This window comes from Mus caroli, unplaced genomic scaffold (assembly GCF_978045245.1).
Source record: "Mus caroli unplaced genomic scaffold, Mus_caroli_1 scaffold_8, whole genome shotgun sequence".
NCBI classification, from domain to species: domain Eukaryota; kingdom Metazoa; phylum Chordata; class Mammalia; order Rodentia; family Muridae; genus Mus; species Mus caroli.
This window is the reverse complement of record NW_028227263.1, coordinates 138448770-138468330: the sequence shown is the minus strand read 5'-3', so window position 1 is coordinate 138468330 and position 19561 is coordinate 138448770. Positions and strand designations below refer to the sequence as shown.

The 19561-nt window shown below is 36.9% G+C and overlaps 1 protein-coding gene across 21 annotated transcripts in view; it reads left to right on the top strand.

Annotated features, from left to right (window-relative positions):
- Positions 1-18440, top strand: part of LOC147003698 (vomeronasal type-1 receptor 4-like) — a 33908-nt gene extending 15468 nt beyond the window's left edge. For 4 of the 21 annotated variants that reach the window (XM_085842331.1, XM_085842326.1, XM_085842328.1 and 1 more), the window contains exons 3-7: positions 13192-13575; positions 13732-13786; positions 14997-15045; positions 15928-15973; positions 16173-18440. In XM_085842331.1, the coding sequence (XP_085698457.1) occupies positions 15008-15045; positions 15928-15973; positions 16173-17135 (1047 nt within the window). In that variant the 5' untranslated portion in view covers positions 13192-13575; positions 13732-13786; positions 14997-15007 and the 3' untranslated portion in view covers positions 17136-18440. Of the gene's footprint in view, positions 1-13191; positions 13576-13731; positions 13787-14492; positions 14562-14996; positions 15046-15097 lie in introns of all 21 variants that reach the window. The other 17 variants (XM_085842337.1, XM_085842335.1, XM_085842333.1 and 14 more) reach the window with 12 other exon arrangements.
- The last annotated feature ends 1121 nt before the right edge of the window (positions 18441-19561 follow it).

Sequence of the window (19561 nt, the reverse complement as noted above, 5' to 3'; positions counted from 1 at the left end):
GCCTTTTTCTCTTACTGCTTTTAGTATTCTATCTTTATTTAGAGCATTTGTTGTTCTGATTATTATGTGTCGGGAGGTATTTCTTTTCTGGTCCAGTCTATTTGGAGTTCTGTAGGCTTCTTGTATGTTCATGGGCATCTCTTTCTTTAGATTTGGGAAGTTTTCTTCTATAATTTTGTTGAAGATGTTTGCTGGTCCTTTGAGTTGAAAATCTTCATTCTCATCCACTCCTATTATCCGTAGGTTTGGTCTTCTCATTGTGTCCTGTATTTCTTGGATGTTTTGAGTTAGGATCTTTTTGCATTTTACATTTTCCTTGATTGTTGTGCCGATGTTCTCTATGGAATCTTCTGCACCTGAGATTCTCTCTTCCATCTCTTGTATTCTGTTGCTGATGCTCGTATCTATGGTTCCAGATTTCTTTCCTAGGGTTTCTATCTCCAGTGTTGCCTCATTTTGTGTTTTCTTTATTGTGTCTACTTCCCTTTTTAGGTCTAGTATGGTTTTGTTCATTTCCATCATCTGTTTGGATGTGTTTTCCTGTTTTTCATTAAGGACTTCTACCTGTTTGATTATGTTATCCTGTTTTTCTTTAAGGATTTGTAACTCTTTAGCAGTGTTCTTCTGCAATTCTTTAAGGGATTTTTGTGCTTCCTCTTTATTGTCTTCTACCTGTTTACCAGCGTTCCTTTGTATTTCTTTAAGTGTGTTATTAAAGTTCTTCTTGAAGTCCTCTATCATCATCAGGAGATATGCTTTTAGATCCGTGTCTAGCTTTTCCGGTGTGTTGGGGTGCCCTGGACTGGGCGAAGTGGGAGTGCTGGGTTCTGATGATGGTGAGTGGTCTTGGTTTCTGTTAGTAAGATTATTACGTTTACCTTTCGCCATCTGGTAATCTCTGGGGTTAGTTGTCGTTGTCACTGTTTAAAGATTGGAGCAGAAGCTGTGTTCCACTCACCAGCAGTCTCAAAATCCTGTGGCTGGGGTCGTGGGTAGCTGGAGGTACCCCGGTGCTGGTTCAGCCAGAAGAGGCCTGTGGTCCTACTCAGGCCGGTTTTCTGCTTCCCTAACTAATGCAGTCTCAGGTCCTGCGCGCAATTGGATTGGAGCAGAAGCTGTGTTCCACTCTCCAGAAGTCTTAAGATCCTGTGGCGGGTGTTGTGGGTAGCTGGCGAGTGTCTGCCGACCCTGCGCCCTATTTTCCCAGGTGCTTTTCTGACCGTAAGAGGCTTGTGGCCCTATGTAGGCCGGATTTCTGCCTCCCCAACCAGAGCAGTCTCGGGTCCCTCGTGATTGGACTGGAGCAGAAGCTGTGTTCCACTCACCAGCAGTCTCAAAATCCTTTGGCGGGGGTCGTGGGTAGCTGGCGGGTGTCAGCCGACCCTGCGCTCTAGCTCCCCTGGTGCTGATCCGTTCTTTTTTCTTATAATGTAATTTGAGTGTTGTTTTCCGTCCTGATATTCCTTAGAATGCAGCTCCAGTCTCTTTCAATCTGAACGTTTATTATTTATGTCTCTTTCCTGAAAATAAACAGGCTTCTAAGGGATAATAATAAAATAAAATCAGATAAATTAAAAGTTAACACATCCAAAAAAAAGTTAACACATCAGAGTTGTTTAGAAGGCAGAGAAATAGAAGAAAAATAGACCAGGAGAAGGGGTAAAACTCACAAACTCTCTTCTATAGCTCCCGAGAGCTAATCTACCCAGTCTCATACTCATCTTTGTAGCAATGAACCTGCTGGGATCTCCCTTTCATCTCTATTTCAATTCTCAATAATTCCTAAAGATCTTTTTCTGCATCTTATTTGCCACAAAGTGTGCCAATTTCCAAGTTCTCAACACCAGCAGATATTCATTGGGAACACAACACCTAAACAGAAATAGGAGAAAAAAAAATAAAGCTTATTTTTTAAGCATATGTTCACTATGCCTTTCCCTCTCCCCACCCCCTAAATCCAATCCCTCACTCTGACCTTAATAATCCAACAGGACACCAGATCCAGCTGTCTTCCTCTTTCCTCTTCCATATTGTCTGGATATCTAGTTTAGAACATCCCATGTAGTTTATAACATCTACTGCTAACTGCAATGCCCAATTTATCACTTTATCCCAACCTGCAATTGAAGTAGGCAACCCTTGCTAACCCACAGGTCATTCCTCCTGGAAAACCAGGTTTGTTAGCAATGAACCTTCTCTACTTCCTCTGTTCCCCATGATACACCCCCACTCTGGTCATAAGCTCTGCAGCAAAGCACCTGCAGCAGTCTTCCCTGTCGCCCTGCTCAAATCTTATTTGGATATCATGGACCTTCCCCTTCTAACATCCTCCTAAACTTGTGGCTTTTATCATAACCCAAGCAGGCACCCCTTTCAAAGGTGAGAGCTATTCAGCTGAAGCAGTAAGTATGTTGAAGGCAGACCCATACCTCACCTACTGCTCCAGAGATTGAATTATCTCAGAATCATCTGTCTATTGCAGGACACACATTACAGACTCTCTTTCCTCTATTATCACATCCTCAACAGATCACAAAGAACTTTTTCTCTAATCTATTTGCATACTTTAAATGCGTCCATATAGTTTGACCAAGACCATTTATAGAAGACTCTGTCTTTCATCCAGGGTCTCTCTCTCTCTCTCTCTCTCTCTCAATTTATTCAAAGAGTAAGTATCCAGAAGGGTGGTGACTTTTATGTGTATGTATGAGTTTTCAATTTAATTATTTTGATTAGTGTCTCTGTTTTTGTGTCAATACTTTGCTGTTTCTGTTACTATTCTTCTGTAATACAACCTGAAGTTGGGTATGTTTATACTTTCATCAGTTCTTTTACTATTCAGATTTTTTTCCTTTTTCCATATAGAGCTGAAAAGTACCCTTTCCGAATCTGTGAAGAATAGTGTTAGAATTTGGTGGGGATTGTGTTGATTCTTACATTTCTTTTGGTAGGATGAACATTTATACTGTGTTATTCCTACTGATCCACAAACATAGATCTTGACATCTGATATTTTCTTCTCCTTCTTTTATCACACAAGACTTTTACCTGTTTTGTTAGAGTTAAGATATTTTGTATTATTTGAAGATCCTGTGAAAGGCTTGTTTCCCTTATACCTCTTAAGGTATATTCCTAAGACTCTCTGACTTACCATGGTTCTGCTGTTATGTACCATTTAGTTCTAATTCTGTAAATTTGGATACTCTTCTCTCTCTGCCCTTTATTTCATTGGTTAAAAGTTTGTTAATTTTATTAATTTTTCTTAAGGAACCAATATTTTGTCTCATTGATTCTGTGTATCTTTTATTGTTTTGTTTTTAGTGTTCATTTTTATTACTATCAGAACTGAGTTTGAATATTTCTTGCTTTCTACTCATTTTGACTGTGATTTCTTCATATTGTTCTAGGTCTTCCATGTGTCTTGTTAAGTTACTAATACAAGATGGTCTCATTTGTTTTGTTATTTTTTCTTTAACATTGGCACTTAGTGCTGGGAACTTGCCTCTCAAAACTACCATCATTGTGCGTCATAAGTTTGGATATGGTTTATATAGATTTTCAGTAAATGATGAATGTTTCTAATTTATTTATTAGTATTTTCTTTAAGCAGTCTTCATTCAATACTAGTTTTTCAGTTTCTATGAATTCATTTGATTTCTGTTGTTGTTGATATCAAGGTTTGGTCTATGATAGTCAAAGAAACTACAGGATGCTATTAAATTTATGGGTCTTTTTTGCTTGTTTCTTTATTCATTTGTTTTGTTGTTATTGTTGTTTTCTGTTGAGATTTGCTTTTTTTCTGATTATGTCTTCAATTATGTATAAAGTTCCATGATAATGCCAAGAAGAGTATTTATTATGTCTTCAAATGAAATGTTTTGCCAGTATCTGTTATGTCAATTTGATTTATGTCAGTTATCACTATCTCATCTGTCTCTAGATTCTGTCTGGATGGCCTGTCTCTCACAGTACTGAAATACATCACTACAATTCTTTGGAGATTAGTTCATGATTTATGTTGTAGTACTATTGTCTTTACAATCTTGGGTTCCCTTAAAATTCATTCATAGGTAATATAAATTGAGGTGTCATCTTGGTGAATTTTTTTATGTTTATGTACTGTTCTTCTCTACCTCTTATGATTAATTTCAGTTCGAATTCTCTTTCGTCGGATATTGAAATGACTGCACCAGGTTCCTTTTATGTCCATTTTCTTATAAAATCTTTTCCATTCATTTATACTAAAGGGATATCAGTCCTTGAAATTAACATGATTTTCTTGTATTTAGCAGAAGGATGGCTCTTGGTTTCGCATTTATTTTATTACTTGTCTTTGTACTGGGGCATTGACATTGTTGATGTTGAGATAAATCACTGTTCATTGTTATTTGTTTTGATATGAATTATTTCTCTTTTTGATTTATCTTTATGGTATTATTTATTACTTTTCCTGGGTGTAATTATCCTCCTATGATTGGAGGTTTTCTTCTATCATTTGCTGTAGGGTAGAATTTATAATGCGAAATCACTTAAATTTGGTTGTATTATAGAAGTTCTTATTTTCTCCATCAATAGTAATTAAAATTCTTCATAGGTATAGTATTCTGGGCAGTTATCTATGGTTCTTAAGAGTTTGTAGCACTTCTTACTTTTGTAGCACATTTGTCCATTCCCTTTCAGCTTTTAGAGACTCCACTGAGAAACTCAGTCTCATTGTAATAGTCTTGTCATTTTACTTTACTTAAAGTTTTACTTGATGCTTTTATTATCCCTCCTTTGTTTTATATGCTTATTGATTTGAATATTATGTACCCAATGGACTTTCTTTCCTTGTTCAGTCTCCCTGGTATTCTTTATGCTTCTTTTACCTTGATGGATATTATATACTTTAGGCTACAAAAATTTTCTTTTATGGTTTTATTTTTTTTATATACTCTGTACCTTTTACCTGTGTTTCTTCTCTTTCTACTACACCTATTATTCTTATATTTTATCTTCTCATAGTATGCAAGATTTTCTAGATGTTTTTCTTCCAAAATTATCAAAACTATATATCTTTTTCTTTAGCTTATGAATTCATTTTTTGTGTAGTGTCTTCATTGCCTGAAATTATCTCCTACATATTTTTTAATCTTGTTGGTGAGGTGGCTTCTGAGGTTTCTGTTTGAATTTTTAAATGTTTCATTTCCAGATTTCACTCAGTTTGGGCTTATTTATTGACTCCATTTCCATTCAGAGGTCTTGAACTCTTTTGATCATTTCCATCTAATGCTTGTATATTCATAGATTTCTTTAAGAGATTTGTTCATTTCTTGTTTAAGGACCTCTATCATATTTATAAAGGCTATTTTATGGTGCATCCTGTGCTTTAGCTATGTTGGAACACTCAGGAGCAACTATGGTAGGGTTGCTGAGCTCTAGTGGTGACATATTGTCCTGGTTATATTTTTACACTGGTTATATTACATTATTATATAATATTGGTTATATTTTTACACTGACATTTTTTCATCTGTATTTGAAAATTATTTATTTAGGTGATGATATCTGGTCTAATCTTTGTTGAGTAGATGTGTTTTTCCTTGGATTCTATATCTACTCTAACTCTTGGGAGAGTGTGCTAGTTGTGTATTGCCTTGTAGTAGTATTCTTGTGGAATATTATTAGGTGTTGCCATGTTGATACAAGATAAAATATCTACCAAAGTACTGGGATTTGAAACTTAGCAATGGGAATGGACAAAGAGAGAGGAAGTTCTGAGAAATAAAAAAAGCAGGTGTTTTACAAAGGTTTCTTAATTCCCTGGAAATTAGGGCAGAGACTGGGGAGAGACAGCAGCATGTGGTCTGCTACAGGGCTGGATATGAGACTAGGGAATTTGATTTGGAGAAAGGAAGTGAGAGTTGAAGATCTACATTTATCCACCCTTCTTCCTTGGCTGGCCTGGCCTGTGGGTTCCCGGGAAATGCCAGTTGAAGTTAGGCCTATTATACTGCAGTGAGTTGGAGAGTGATGCATTCTATTGTAAATGAGGAAAGGGGAAAGGGAGACCTAAGCTGATAGGCTGCAAAGGTAAGCATATGTTTGAGGATTATTGGATTTGGAGAAGATGAAAATGAAGAGGTTCAGTAAGCCTGTCTGCTTTGCTGACTGTAATGGCCTTTGAGTGCCCAAGGAATGTTGTTTAATATTGATAGTATATTCATGGTATTAATTCTGTCAAACCAAAAATAAAATAAAATTGTCACCTATAATATTCTCCGACTTCTTAGTGTTTTGAAATCTTCATTATGGTGATGTTTTTCTCTTTGTGTATTTTTATGTACTCATTTTTTTTTTGAGCTACAAAAATGGGAATAGTTTTCTAAATTCTTACACTGAGACTACAGTTTGGGTGCATCTTAAGGCACACACACACACACACACATCCATATATTGAGATATTTAACTATTTATTACATGAGAGAGTTATAGTAGACTGTATGTACTGCACATAGAATTTTGTTATGCAAAAATGAAAACAGCTAGATATTTTTCATCCTTATTTTAACCATTTTATGTGGTTTTCTTTTCTAATTTCTATAACTACACTTTTGGTTTAAATGGACAAAACACCCTAATTTAAAATTTGAAACAAACTTGGATGTGGTAGCAATCATATTTAATACCATTACATTGGAGGTAGAGACAGGGATATCTTTGTGAACTCCAGGCTTTCCTGATCCACATAGTAATAAACCATCATAAATAAATAAATAAATAAATACTGAAACAGTGAAATGAAACTATATGGAATACTCTTAAAGTTATTGAGGTAGTCTATAACTTTCTAAACAATACTTCAAAGACACAGAAACAGGAAATAGCCTATGATATTAACCAATGATACTATATAAACTGAAATTTTTTCATTGTGTAGAAAGCTATTTAGTTTCCATGAGAATGTGTGCTTTCTGTTGTTTCAGTAGTTATTGAAGTCCAGCCTTAGTCCATGGTGATCTGATAGAATGAATGGGATGATTTCAATCTTCTTGTGTCTGTTGAGGCTTGTTTTGTGTGTGATTATATGGTCAGTTTTGGAGAAGGTCCATGTGGTGCTGAGAAGAAGGCATATTCTTTTGTTTTGGAATGAAATGTTCTGTAGATATTTGTTAAAAGCTTTTGGTTCATAACTTTTGTTAGTTTCACTGTGTCTCTATTTAATTTCCAATTTAATGACTAGTCCATTGGTAAGAGTAGCATGTTAAAGTCACCCACTGTTATTTTGTGAGGTCCAATGTGTGTTTTGAGTTTTAGCAACCATTTTTATGAATGTGGATACTTTTGCATTTGGGGCATAGATGGTTAGAATTGAGAATTCATCTTATTGGATTTTTCCTTTGATGAGTATGAAGTGTTCTTCCTCATCTCTTTTGATAACTTTTGATTGAAAATCTATTTTACTGGATATTAGAATGACTACCACAGATTGTTTTTTGTGAGGGAACATTTGCTTGGAAAAAGTTTTACAAGACATACTACTCTGAAGTAGTATCTGTCTTTGTCACTGAGGTATATCTCTTGAAAGAAGCTTAATGCTGGATTCTGTCCAAGTCGGTTAGCATATGTCTTTTTATTGGGGAATTGAGTCCATTGATGGTGAGAGATACTAATGACCAATTATTGTTAATTCCTGTTATTTTTGTTGTTGAAGCTGGTATTACTTATGCATGATTCTCTGCTATTGAGTTCATAGTGAAAGCATCAATTCCTTGTGTTGTCTTAGCTGTAATTACCCTTTTTGTTGGGGTTTTCCTTCTAGTATACACTGCAGGGTCTTATCACAATAGCCACAAAAATTATCAAATAAATTAGTGTAAGTCTAATCAAGCTAGTGAAAGGTCTATATGACAAGAACTTCAAATCCCTAAAGAAAGAAATTGAAGAAGTCCTAAGAAGATGGCCAGTAGGATGAACATAGTAAAATTAGTCATCTTACTAAAATAAATCTAGAAATTCCATACAAAGCCTCATCAAAATTCCAACATAATTCTTCAAAGACATTGAAAGAACAAATCTTAATTTCATATGGAATAAAAAAAAAGCCAGGGTATTGAAAACAATTCTCAACATTAAAAGAACTTCTGAGAGAATTATCGTCCCTAACCTCAAGCTCTACTACAATAGTGTTTAAAAAACACATGGTATTGATACAAAAACCAAAAGATCAATCAATGGAATAGAATGGAAGATCCAGAAATAAACCCACACAAGTATGAAACTTGATCTACAAAGAAGTAAAAATAAACAAACAAACAAATAAATAAATAAACATACAGTGGAAAAAAGAAAGCATCTTCAGCCATAGGTTCTGGTCTAACTAGCAGTGTTTGGAACAATGCAAATTGGTCCATTTTATATCCTGTACAAAGCACAAGTCCAAGGGGATCGAGGACCTCCACATAAAACCAAATATACTGAGTCTAATAGAAGATAAAGTAGGAAACATCCTCAAAAAATGGTACAGGGGAAAATTTCTTGAACATAACAAAAATAGCTCAGGCTCTAAGATCAACAATTGGCAAATGGAGCATCATGAACCTGAAAAGATTCTATAAGGCAAAGAATACTATCAATAAGACAAAACAGCAACCTACAGATTGGGAAAGGTCTTCACTAACTCTACATCTGATAGATGCTAATATTCAAAATATATAAAGAACTCAAGAAGTTAGACTTCAAAAAATCAATTAACCTAATTTTAAAAGAGCTAAACAGAGAATTCTAAACAGAAGAATTTGGAATGGCCAGGAAACACTTTAAGAAATATTCAACATCCTTAGTCATCAGGGAAATGCAAATCAAAATGATCCTGAGATTTCACATTAAACAAATCACAGTGGCTAAGATCAAAATCTCATCCAACAGTGCATGCTGGTGAGGATGTAGAGAAAGAATACTCCTCCATTCCTGGTGGAATTGAAAATTGTTACAACCACTCTGAAAATCATTCTGGATATTCCTCAGGAAATTGGAAATAGTTCTACCTGAAGACCCAGCTATACCACTCCTGGGCATATACCCAAAAAATATCCAATCCTACTACAAGGACATGTGAATAAACTTTTTTTGTAATAGCCAAAAGCTGGAAACAACCCAGATATCCATAAACCAAGGAATAGATACAGAAATTTACTTTTACACAACAAAATTGCATTCAAGTATTAAAAAGGAAGACATCAATTTGCAGGCAAATGAATGGAGCTAGAATATATCATCCTGAATGAGGTAACCCAGACCAAAAGGACATGCATTATATGTTCTCCCTGATAAGTGGATCTTAGCCAAAAAGTATATAATACCCAGGACACAACTCACAGACCTTATGAAACTTGACAAGAAGGAATGCCCAAGTGTGCGTCTTTAAATCCCACTTAGATGGAGAAACAAAATAATCGCAGGAGGCAGAGGAAGTAGGGACATGATTGGTAGAAGGGAGGAGGAGGGAAAAGGAAAAGACAGAACCAGGTATATGGACAAAGGAAAGAAGGAGAATGGCCTGGAGAATGAATGGAAATATGCAACAGCATGGATGGGAGTGGAGGTAACCTCTACATAGTCCTAGCAACCTGACATGGTAGACTCCCAGGACTCTGTGGGAATGACCTTAGCCAAAATGCCCAACAGTGACTGGGGAGATAAAACCTAAAAAGACATAACCACCAGTAGATAGGGATTGTTTTCCGTACAGACGTGGCACCACCCAACCATTTTCAAAATTTTTTACCCTGAATTTTTCCTGTCTAAAGGTATTGAAATGACAAAAATGGAGCAGAGACTGAAGGACAGCCCATCCAGTGATCTGACAAACTTGACATCCATTCCATGCATAGGCACCAAAATCTCACACTATTACCAGTGCCATGTTGTGCTTACAGACAGGAACATGGCACAGCTATCTTCAGAGAGGCTCTATGAGCAGCTGCCTGACAGAGATGTAGGTACTTACAGGAAACCATTGTACTGAGGTCAAATATGCCTATGGAGGAGTTAGGGGAAAGATTAGAGAAAGTAAAAGAAAAAAACTAGGAGTTTATAAAAAGTTCAGGGAATGGGCTTGAATCTAAGAAAGAAAATAGATGATGTCATGGGAGATAAGAGACCAGAGTCAGACTACACAGTACAGTGTGTCATCACACTTACTGGAAGAGTTCCAAAGATCTGCCCTGGATTAATACCTGAAGTTCTTAATACAAGACTGACTGCCTTCAGTGACTGCCTCAAATTATGTTAAGTTTTTTGAAGCTCCTATGATCTACTTCAATAGTGTCACAACTGTTCCATAACCTCAAAACCCAAGTTTTAGAAGACACTTATATTTGAATCATGTAAGTAAAGAGATATGTCCTGGTCGTATATTCTAGACATGCTGATAGAAGACAAGTGAACTTAATAACATTTCTGAGCTGGATAGAACAAAAGAAGTGGACATTATTTGGGTAAAACTGTTATTTAAATAAAAGCCAACAGCTCTAGTGTAATGAGTTAGGAGTCAAGAATATATATTAAGGCCAAGGAGGAATTAAATATGGCTAAAATTTCAGCACCATAGCATTCAGAACTGGGACACAGAAGATGTGGAGGATATGGTAAGGCATTTGGGTTCAAAAGCACAGAAAAAGAGAACTGAATAGAAAAAAATCATGAGTAAATGTATGAAGTTAAGGATGACAACCCCTGGTGTTTGATTAAATAAACATTCTTACAAGATGAAGCTGTGTGGGTTAAAATGGTGTCCCATGTCTGGCCTAGGGCCCAGGCTGCTGGGCAAGGCAGGTGATGGAAAATTTGACTTCGCGCACCCAGCACCATTGCTTGGCAGACTGTGAGAAGACACGGGACTACACTCTGGGGGTAGAGAAGTGCAGTCCCCTCAGACTTCCAGAGTTGGCTGGGACTCTCGGGCACCATAGATGCCACTGGGCGCTGAGGAAGAGCTGACTCTGGTGTACCTGGGCCTGCAAGGTGGCTGAGGATGATTCTTAAACTCTTTGGCACTGATGATGCTGCTGGATGCTGCAGAAGAGCTGAGAACAGAGTATGAGGGCCAAAGGGAATAGGGCAGGAGGAGAGAGCTCCAGCTGGTTCTCATGGGACAAGAGCCTTTGTCTTGTTCAACTGGCTGGCTTGGTGGAACCATGTCTGAGAGCACAGGGAAGCCCCATGCAGGAGATTAGATACATGGCTCTTTAGAGTAAATCCTGCTCCATTGTTCCCCACAGTGGGAACTGATGAGAAGAGGCAGCCCATGGCATTAAGGCATTTATTGTCATGGAGGAGAGTGTTGATGAGTGAAACTGTATCACCCTTTCTCAGGGCAGGCCTGATGTTAAATAACTTTTGCAGGGAGGAGTATCTGGGAAGGGGAGCGAAGGGGTAGTGGAGGCAGAGAAAGGCAGACAGAGGGAAAAAGTAAGAGAAGTAGAGGCCAGCCATGGCCATGTGGAGAGAGGAGATAAGGGAATGTGGAGAGAGGGGGAGCAAGAGGGCAAGAGAGAAACAAGAAAGAGTAAGAGAGGGAGGAGGGTGCAAGCAGCTCCTTTTATAGTGGGCTAGCCCTGTCTGGCTGTTGCCAGGTAACTGTGAGGAGGAGCATACCTGGCTGTTGCCAGGTAACTGTGGGGTGGAGTCCAGAGAGAACACCAGAGGCCTGTGGTGTTGCCCTACAGATCTGAGCACCAAAAGAGTTATGGAGAGCTGAGTCCTCCTGTCAGGAGCCTGGTGTCTGAGGGCAAACACATTCCTTTCCTTGCAGGAACACCTGCTGGGTCTCCAGGGTTTAAACCTAGCTCTACCAGAAAACAGGCTAAGAGGTCATTGATAAGTTACAAGTGTTTCTAGTCAGAGGCCAGTCCCTGTCATTCCCTACTGTAAAATATTCCTCCACTAAGTAAAACTGTGAATGACACCAGGGTAATGTGGCCTATCCTTCAATTTGCCGAAGGATTGTGTAATAACTCAAGGTAATAATTCACTTCACATTACATGATGTGCAAAGTATCTTTGAAGTAATACTGTTGTTTAACTTATAATGGGTTCATACAATCATGAGAATGGAAATATAAGTAGTTCAGAGTCCTGGAAAGTGATGGGTGTTAATATTTTTGTGGATTGAACACTATTCATACATAACACTATTATCTAGTTACAGAGGCAGTAAAATAGTCTGTATTGAATGGCTATTGGCATACTGACTTTAGAAGCCTCTTCATCTTGATCATAGGAAGAGAACAAAGAATGAAAGGTTTAGTATTCATATTCAGAAACAACAGCCACAAAACATGTCTTGAGTTATTTTACCTGGATTAATAATACCCTCATATTAAATGCATACCCATGGCAAACTTTACACTCTTTTTTTATTGTTGTTGTTTATGGAACAGAGGCCCTTGGGCATGATAGCCCTGGGTTCTATTGCTCAGATAAATTTGGACTCACACCTATTTAATATCTCACTGGAAAATGTTTAAGTTTTCCCAATCTTCAGATTGTACTTTCTTACTTGGCATGCATCTCCACTAGTGAATGCATCATAAATTTCCATAATAGAGTCAGCAATGTAGGAGTTAGTAAGTAACAAGACATGTATTGTAAACATTTAATCCCAGTATTTGGAAGGCAGGGGCAGTCATATCTTTTTTATTTTGTTGCCAACATTGTCTACATACTGAGTTCAGGGACAGCTAGAGCTACATAGTGAGTCCCCATCATGATTAAAATACATTTTAAATGTAAATACATGCTAAATTTTAAAGGAAATACTTTAGTAATTAAATTTCATTGCATGGTATTGTTTGTTAAATACATGTTCATATTTCATGTTGTGTTCATATTTCATGTTGTGTTTTGTAGAGGGTAGTAGTGTTAGTAATTCATCTGGAATCCTATAGCCATGGCAGTGACAGAAACTCATATTTCTTGTGATATATTAAATATCAAACCCATCTTGTGTTTCTGAAATCAGCCTTGGACATGTGACATCTTTCAGTCAGGTTAGACCATACTGAGAACACTGCATTTTATTAAAAGCTCAAAAGCATAGCATTTGTTATTATCCTATAAAATATACTTTAATATAAAAGTTACAAGTTATTTTAAAAATGGTTTATGTATTGATTTTTATTTTCTTTTTGTGTATGCTTTCCCTGGAAGTATATATGTGCACTTTGAAAATGCAGTGACTGTAGAAGATAGTAGACTGTCAGAACCTATGGAACTGGAGTTGTAATCAGTTGTGAGCCACCATGTTCGTGCTGGGAACCATACCCAGCTCCTATCAACAGCAGTAAGTGTTCCTTACCACTGAGCCATCTTTCTAGTTCCCCCAAAAAACCTTTTTGCTTCAAAAGGAAAACAATAAAATATCAAGAAAGGGAAAAATGTCAATCAAAGAAAACGAACTTCATGAAGGCTGGAGTGTCTTTGAGAACATCTCTCATGGCATTGTGAGCACAGACTGAGGTGACGCTGTTTGTGACACACCATCCATGTCCAAGTCCTTCAAGTATCTATTCTGTCTTTAAGCACTTGCTGGAGGTAAAGTGTCACTTAAACTTTGTTTTTCTAAGTTCATGTCTTGGCTATGGAAATAATGCTACTGTCCACATTCTACAGTTATAACTGTCAGAAAAAATGTCAAGTTGAGAGGATAGCAACTCATAAATTGTCATTGTTATTTTTCCATCCTTACAGATGTGATCAATTTTCTAAAAATGTACATAGCCTGTCAGTAAGCCACCATCTCCAGGTAAGTGAAACTGAAAAAGTTTCCAAGGATGTTGGGGTTTCACTTTTCCCCTCTTGCACAATGTTCATCATAGACTACATCATAGGTGCTACATATATGATCATCAGATAAAGCTGCAATAGCACAAATAAAGGACATGTGTGATACTGTTTTGATGAACATTTTAATGAACTCACACCTCAGTAGCATTGTTCACAATATTGGATAATGTGTCTTTGAATATTTGTCTCAAATTGGGAATCCTTGAGTTTATACACAGATACCTCTTGCCATTCCTTCAAAACCTTAAATCAAGCACAATTTCTTTATTGTTTCTAATTTCTTCATTTTAAATTAAGGAAACAAAACTTATAATCATGCATCTCATAGGAATTTCACAAGTGAAACATGACTTGGAAGCCAGTATATAAAGCATGAATAAATATTTTAACATTTTTAAGGGTCTATGTGTATAAAAATCCTATGTATTTCATGTCTATATTAATTAATTCATACTAGGTTTCCAATGAGAATATATGGGTGATATGCAGTTGGAAACAGGCAAGCCAATTACCAGGTTACAAATTCTACTTTTCTTTTTCATAGATACAACAAAATTAATTTTTAGTGTTATTCTAATTTCTGGGGTTATTGGAATGTAGGTTTTTATTTGATTCATGTAAGAAGATATGACCAGTTTTTTTTTTTTTTTTTACCATATGTTTAGAGACATACACAGTCATTGCAAGGCCATGACTTCGATATTCTAGGATTTCCAGAACTATATCCAAATTTGGTATTGTCACTTACTTTTTCCTACACTCTTGTTCATTTTAATATTTGTTCAGATATTTTGTCACTATTTTTAATTGTCTTCAATAGAGCAGGCTTCTTTTAGGGTTTTTTTCTATTTAATGTTTTGGTTGGACCATTCTTTTTTGTCCCATGTGTCTTTCCTACCTCCGGCTTATGTGTTCTATCTACATTTTTCCTTCTCTTATAACATATGAGTTTCCTTATCTTCACAAATTCTCTCACAGAGAAAATCTTTAATCTTCTTATGGGCTCCTTTCTGGTTTTGTTAGCTCAACACTCACTCACACATAATTATACATTTGAAAATTATATGGTAAGAAACAGAATTGAGACAGAAAGGACACTATTGGTTTTTCTGAAGCTGTTAACACAAGTAATACAATGCTTTCTATTCTATGTTTTATCCACTCCCTAGGGTGTTCTACCATGCCACTGAATGGGGAAGGGAAGACAGTAAGTATCTGGTAGGTCCTAAAGTATCAGTTCATTTCCTTACTTTGTTTTATCTTCTTCAAGTTCTAGGCTTCACTGCCAATTGTGTCTCTTCTTGATTGTCCAACTCATTCTCCCTCCATAGCTGATGAGAGTGTAAAGAAACCTTTTCCCCTGGGACTTCTTGATTCAGCATGGTGCTGATTCACAGCTGCTACTGTCAGATTCTGCAATTGGTTCTTTCCTGATATCAAAACAATTTTCCAACAACTTTGACTCACAGCAATAAAGTATGGTGTTTTTGAGAATTTCTTCCCAGTACACTGCATGGATGAGCCGAGTAACTCACTCTGTTTTTGCCCACCATTTGCACTGTAGACTTTTCAGTGCTCCATGACTATTGCACACAGAATTTTAAGATAGACAGTCAATATTTCCACAGTAGCTATCATTCATCAGATTTTTGTCCTCATCTTTAAATGTTCAGCTTAACTTTTTGGTATGTTCTTACTTGGTTAAGAATTCTGTGATATTTCATCACATTGGATGTCCCTGGCTATCTAACAGAACAGACCCAAGTTTGCACACATACATGTATGTCTATGTGGTATGATTTTACATAAGCCCTAGTTTTTATCTTAATAAGATACAAATTGTCACGTAAACCATCATTTGAATTTCTTTTATGTTCTTTATCAAATTGTCTTATTATCACCGTAGATATATTCTGAATGGTATAATTAATTTTTCATTCATCTCCACTTACTGTTAGATGAGAATTGATATTTTTGAGTTTTGCTATAGTCATAAAATTTGCATCATATACATCATGAGTAGAAATTACTGGTATATTTTTATAGAATAGGAAATTATGTTTGTTATTAGTGGCTTTCTATTTTCATCTCTTCTTACAGGCCATATAACATTTCCCTTAATGATGAATATTCTAAGATTATGAAGGTATGTCTCTATGTGTGTCCTGAGGCCTTCACCAATCTTACAATACTATGTACTGTAATTAGTGCTAATGTCAGAAATGTTAAACATCTCTTCTTATATAGTCTATTCTGACATTGTATTCCTAACCACTGTGGTCCCATCTGATTTAGCCGATGAGGAGCTCTTCAGATTATTAACACTTTTCATTCATTTGGGTTAGAAAATGGGTGTAGCTGAAATTCAAGAGAATCAGACCCAGTCGAAGATGGATTTCTGGAATATGGGAATAAAAATACTTTTCTTATCACAAATTACAACTGGAATTCTGGGAAATTTCTCTCTTATAATCTACTATGTAGTCAACTATATAGAACATACATTAAAGCCAACAGATTTGATTCTCATGCACCTAATGACATCGAATGCCTTGATGGTTCTCTCTACAGGAGTGTTTCACACAATGGCAGCTTTTGGCTTGACACACTTATTAAATGATTTGGGATGCAGACTAATTTTGTACATTCAAAGAGTTGGCCGGAGTATATCCATTGGCACTACCTGTCTCTTGAGTATCTTCCAGGCCATTACAATCAATGATAGGGTATCTTGTTATAAGGGTCAAAAAATCAAATCTGCAAAATACATTGGCTACTCCATTTCCCTTCTCTGGGTCTTGCACATGTTAATAAATTTTATTCTCTTTGTGGACATATTTATCAAAAGGAACAGGAATAACATGACAAGAGACCATGATTTTAAGTACTACTCCATTGTAGAGCGAAATGAATTTAGTGACTCACTCTATGTAGCATTGGTGGTGTGCCCTGAAATCTTCTCTTCTGTGCTCATCACCTGTTCCAGTGGCTCCATGATTGGCATCCTGTACAGACACAAGCAGAGGGTTCAACATATCCGCAGCTTTCATGTTTCCACCAGGAACTCCCCTGAGTGGAGAGCTACCCAGAACATTCTGGTCCTCGTGTCTACATTTCTGGCTTTTTATACTCTCTCTTCTGTCTTACAAGGCTGTATTGCTCTTCTGAATAATCCCAATTGGTGGCTCGTGAACATCACTCGCCTCACTTTTCTGTGTTTCCCCACATTTGCTCCCTGTGTTCTGATGAGTCATTACTCTTTTATGCCCAGATTCAGTTTGGTCTGGACTTGGAATAAAACATCTTAATCTTATTTTAAGGATTCAAATGATACATTTCACTCTGTATCCAGTTGTTCACTCATATTCTTCCTCAAAAGTTTAAAATAAGAGAACTAAATTAGTAAAACCATTTCCTTCTTATATTAGCAGAAACGATTATGGGAGCTTGTTGTCTGGTAGAATCAGCAGCCTTCATGACCTCATCCCTTTGCCCACCTGATGTGCAAAGGAGGCAGAAAAAAAACCTGTCAATAATACTAACCTTAATTTGGGATTCCTCTTCAGCGCATTTTGGCTGATTATTGATTTCACAGTTTATGGGACCTACTTTCTAACAGTAAGGAAAACTGAAAACAACAGTGATTGTGAACTTTTTGTTCAGGAAACCCTGGTCATCACTCCTGCTCCAGATACAGAAAAAAAAAAAAAAAAGAGTAATTCCTTTCATCTGATCAAAATCAATTCAAGATGAATGATAGTTTTCATTTCATATTGGGTTTTGTTTGCTAATATTTTACTAAGAATATTCCATCATCAGGGCTATTGGATAGTCAATTTCCATTTCTGCTGTATTGTCTTTATCTGGTTTGGCATCATGGATATAATAGCTTCATTAAAAAGTTTTGAAGAAACTTGAAAACTATTATACATGTCAATGTTGTGGTTTCTCAGAACAGTAGAAATGAAGCTACTATTTGAATCAGGCATTACACTCCTGAACATATATATGCCCAGAAAACTCTGCATCATACCACTGAAATATTTGTATATCTATGATCATTGTTGCTTTATTTACTATAGCAATGAAATGGAACACACATACATATTTGTAAATAGATTATTCAAATATAAAATGCATATTCAAATGTTAACTAAACCATAATTAAAATATAGTGGAAGATGAAATCACAAACTGTATGGGAAATTTGATGGACTTATTATGAATTGTACTAAGTCATGACACACAAACTAAGAATGAAATAATTACATATACACATGTTCATATGCATATCTACCATATAATGTCTACACATATATATGCTATGGAAATAAGTATAACTTCAGTTTAACGATTAGAAAGGAGATCAAGAAAAGTAATATTAGATGATGGGCAAGTAAAGAATCCATGAGTTATGAAAGAGGATATTAAGACAATTTCCTTTCTATTTTAAACTCCTTGCATTAATTTTTTATTTTTCTGGAGGATACAGCCATAAAAATGCAATTGCTAGTGACAGTGTAAAATCTTATTCAAAGATCAATGGCTTCAGCATGGCTATTCTTACAAAATTCACAGAGATGCAAATATTTTTGGTCTAGAGTATTCCTTCCTTTAAGTGGCTATTTTGTTTTGTTTTCTTTTCTTTGTGTGTGTGTGTTTTCTCTTTTTTTTATTATTTTTCCTTTTTTACACTTTAGATTTTATTACCCTCCCAGTCTACCCTTTGACTGTTCCACATCCCATACCTCCTTCCCATCACCCTATCTCCATGAAAATGTCCCAACCTCACCATCATATCACCAGACCTCTAAACTCCCTGGTGCCTCCAGTCTCTTAAGGGTTATGCACATCTTCTGTGACAGAACCCAGACCCAGCGGTCCTCTGCTGTATATGTGTTAGGGGCCTCATGTCAGCTGGTGTATGCTGCCTGGTTGGTGATCCAGGGTGTGAGAGATCTCCTCCAGGGTCCAGGTTAATTGAGACTGCTGACCCTCCTACAGGGTTGCCCTCCTCCTCAGCTTCTTCCAGCCTTTTCCTAATCACGACAGCTTCTGTCAATTGGTTGGGTACAATTATATGGATCTGATTCTTTCAGCTTGAGTCTTTTGGAGGGCAATCAGCATAGGTCCCTTTTTGGGAGCTCCATAGCCTCAGTAATAGTGTCAGGCCTTCGGGCCTCCCCTTGAGTTGGATCCTACTTTGGGCCTGTTGCTGGACCTTCTTTTCCTCAGGCTCCTCTCCACTTCCATCCCTGCAATTCTTTCAGACAGGAACAACTATGGATCAGAGTTTTGACTGTGGGATAATGATCCCATCACTCACTTGATGCCTTGTCTTTCTGCTGGACGTGGGTTCTACAAGTTCCCTCTCCCGACTGTAAAACATTTCACCTAGGGTCCCTCCGTTTGAGTTCTGAGAGTCTCTCATCTCCCAGGTCTCTGGTACACTCTGGAAGGGCTCAGTGTTGCTTGTTTCCATTCTTTCTGCTGACCCTCAAGGCTTCAGTCTGTCCACCAACTCATACCAGATCATTTTTCCCTCTTCTCCCAATTTGTCCCCTTTCCTACCGAGGTCCCTTCCTCCCTCCCACCTTTTAATTGTTTTCTCCTCCCTCCCATGTAGGATTGATACATCATCAGTTGGACCCTTCAGCTTGTTGACCTTTTTGAGTTCTGTGGACTACATCTTGGCTAATATCCACTTATTGGTGAGTACATACCATACATGTCC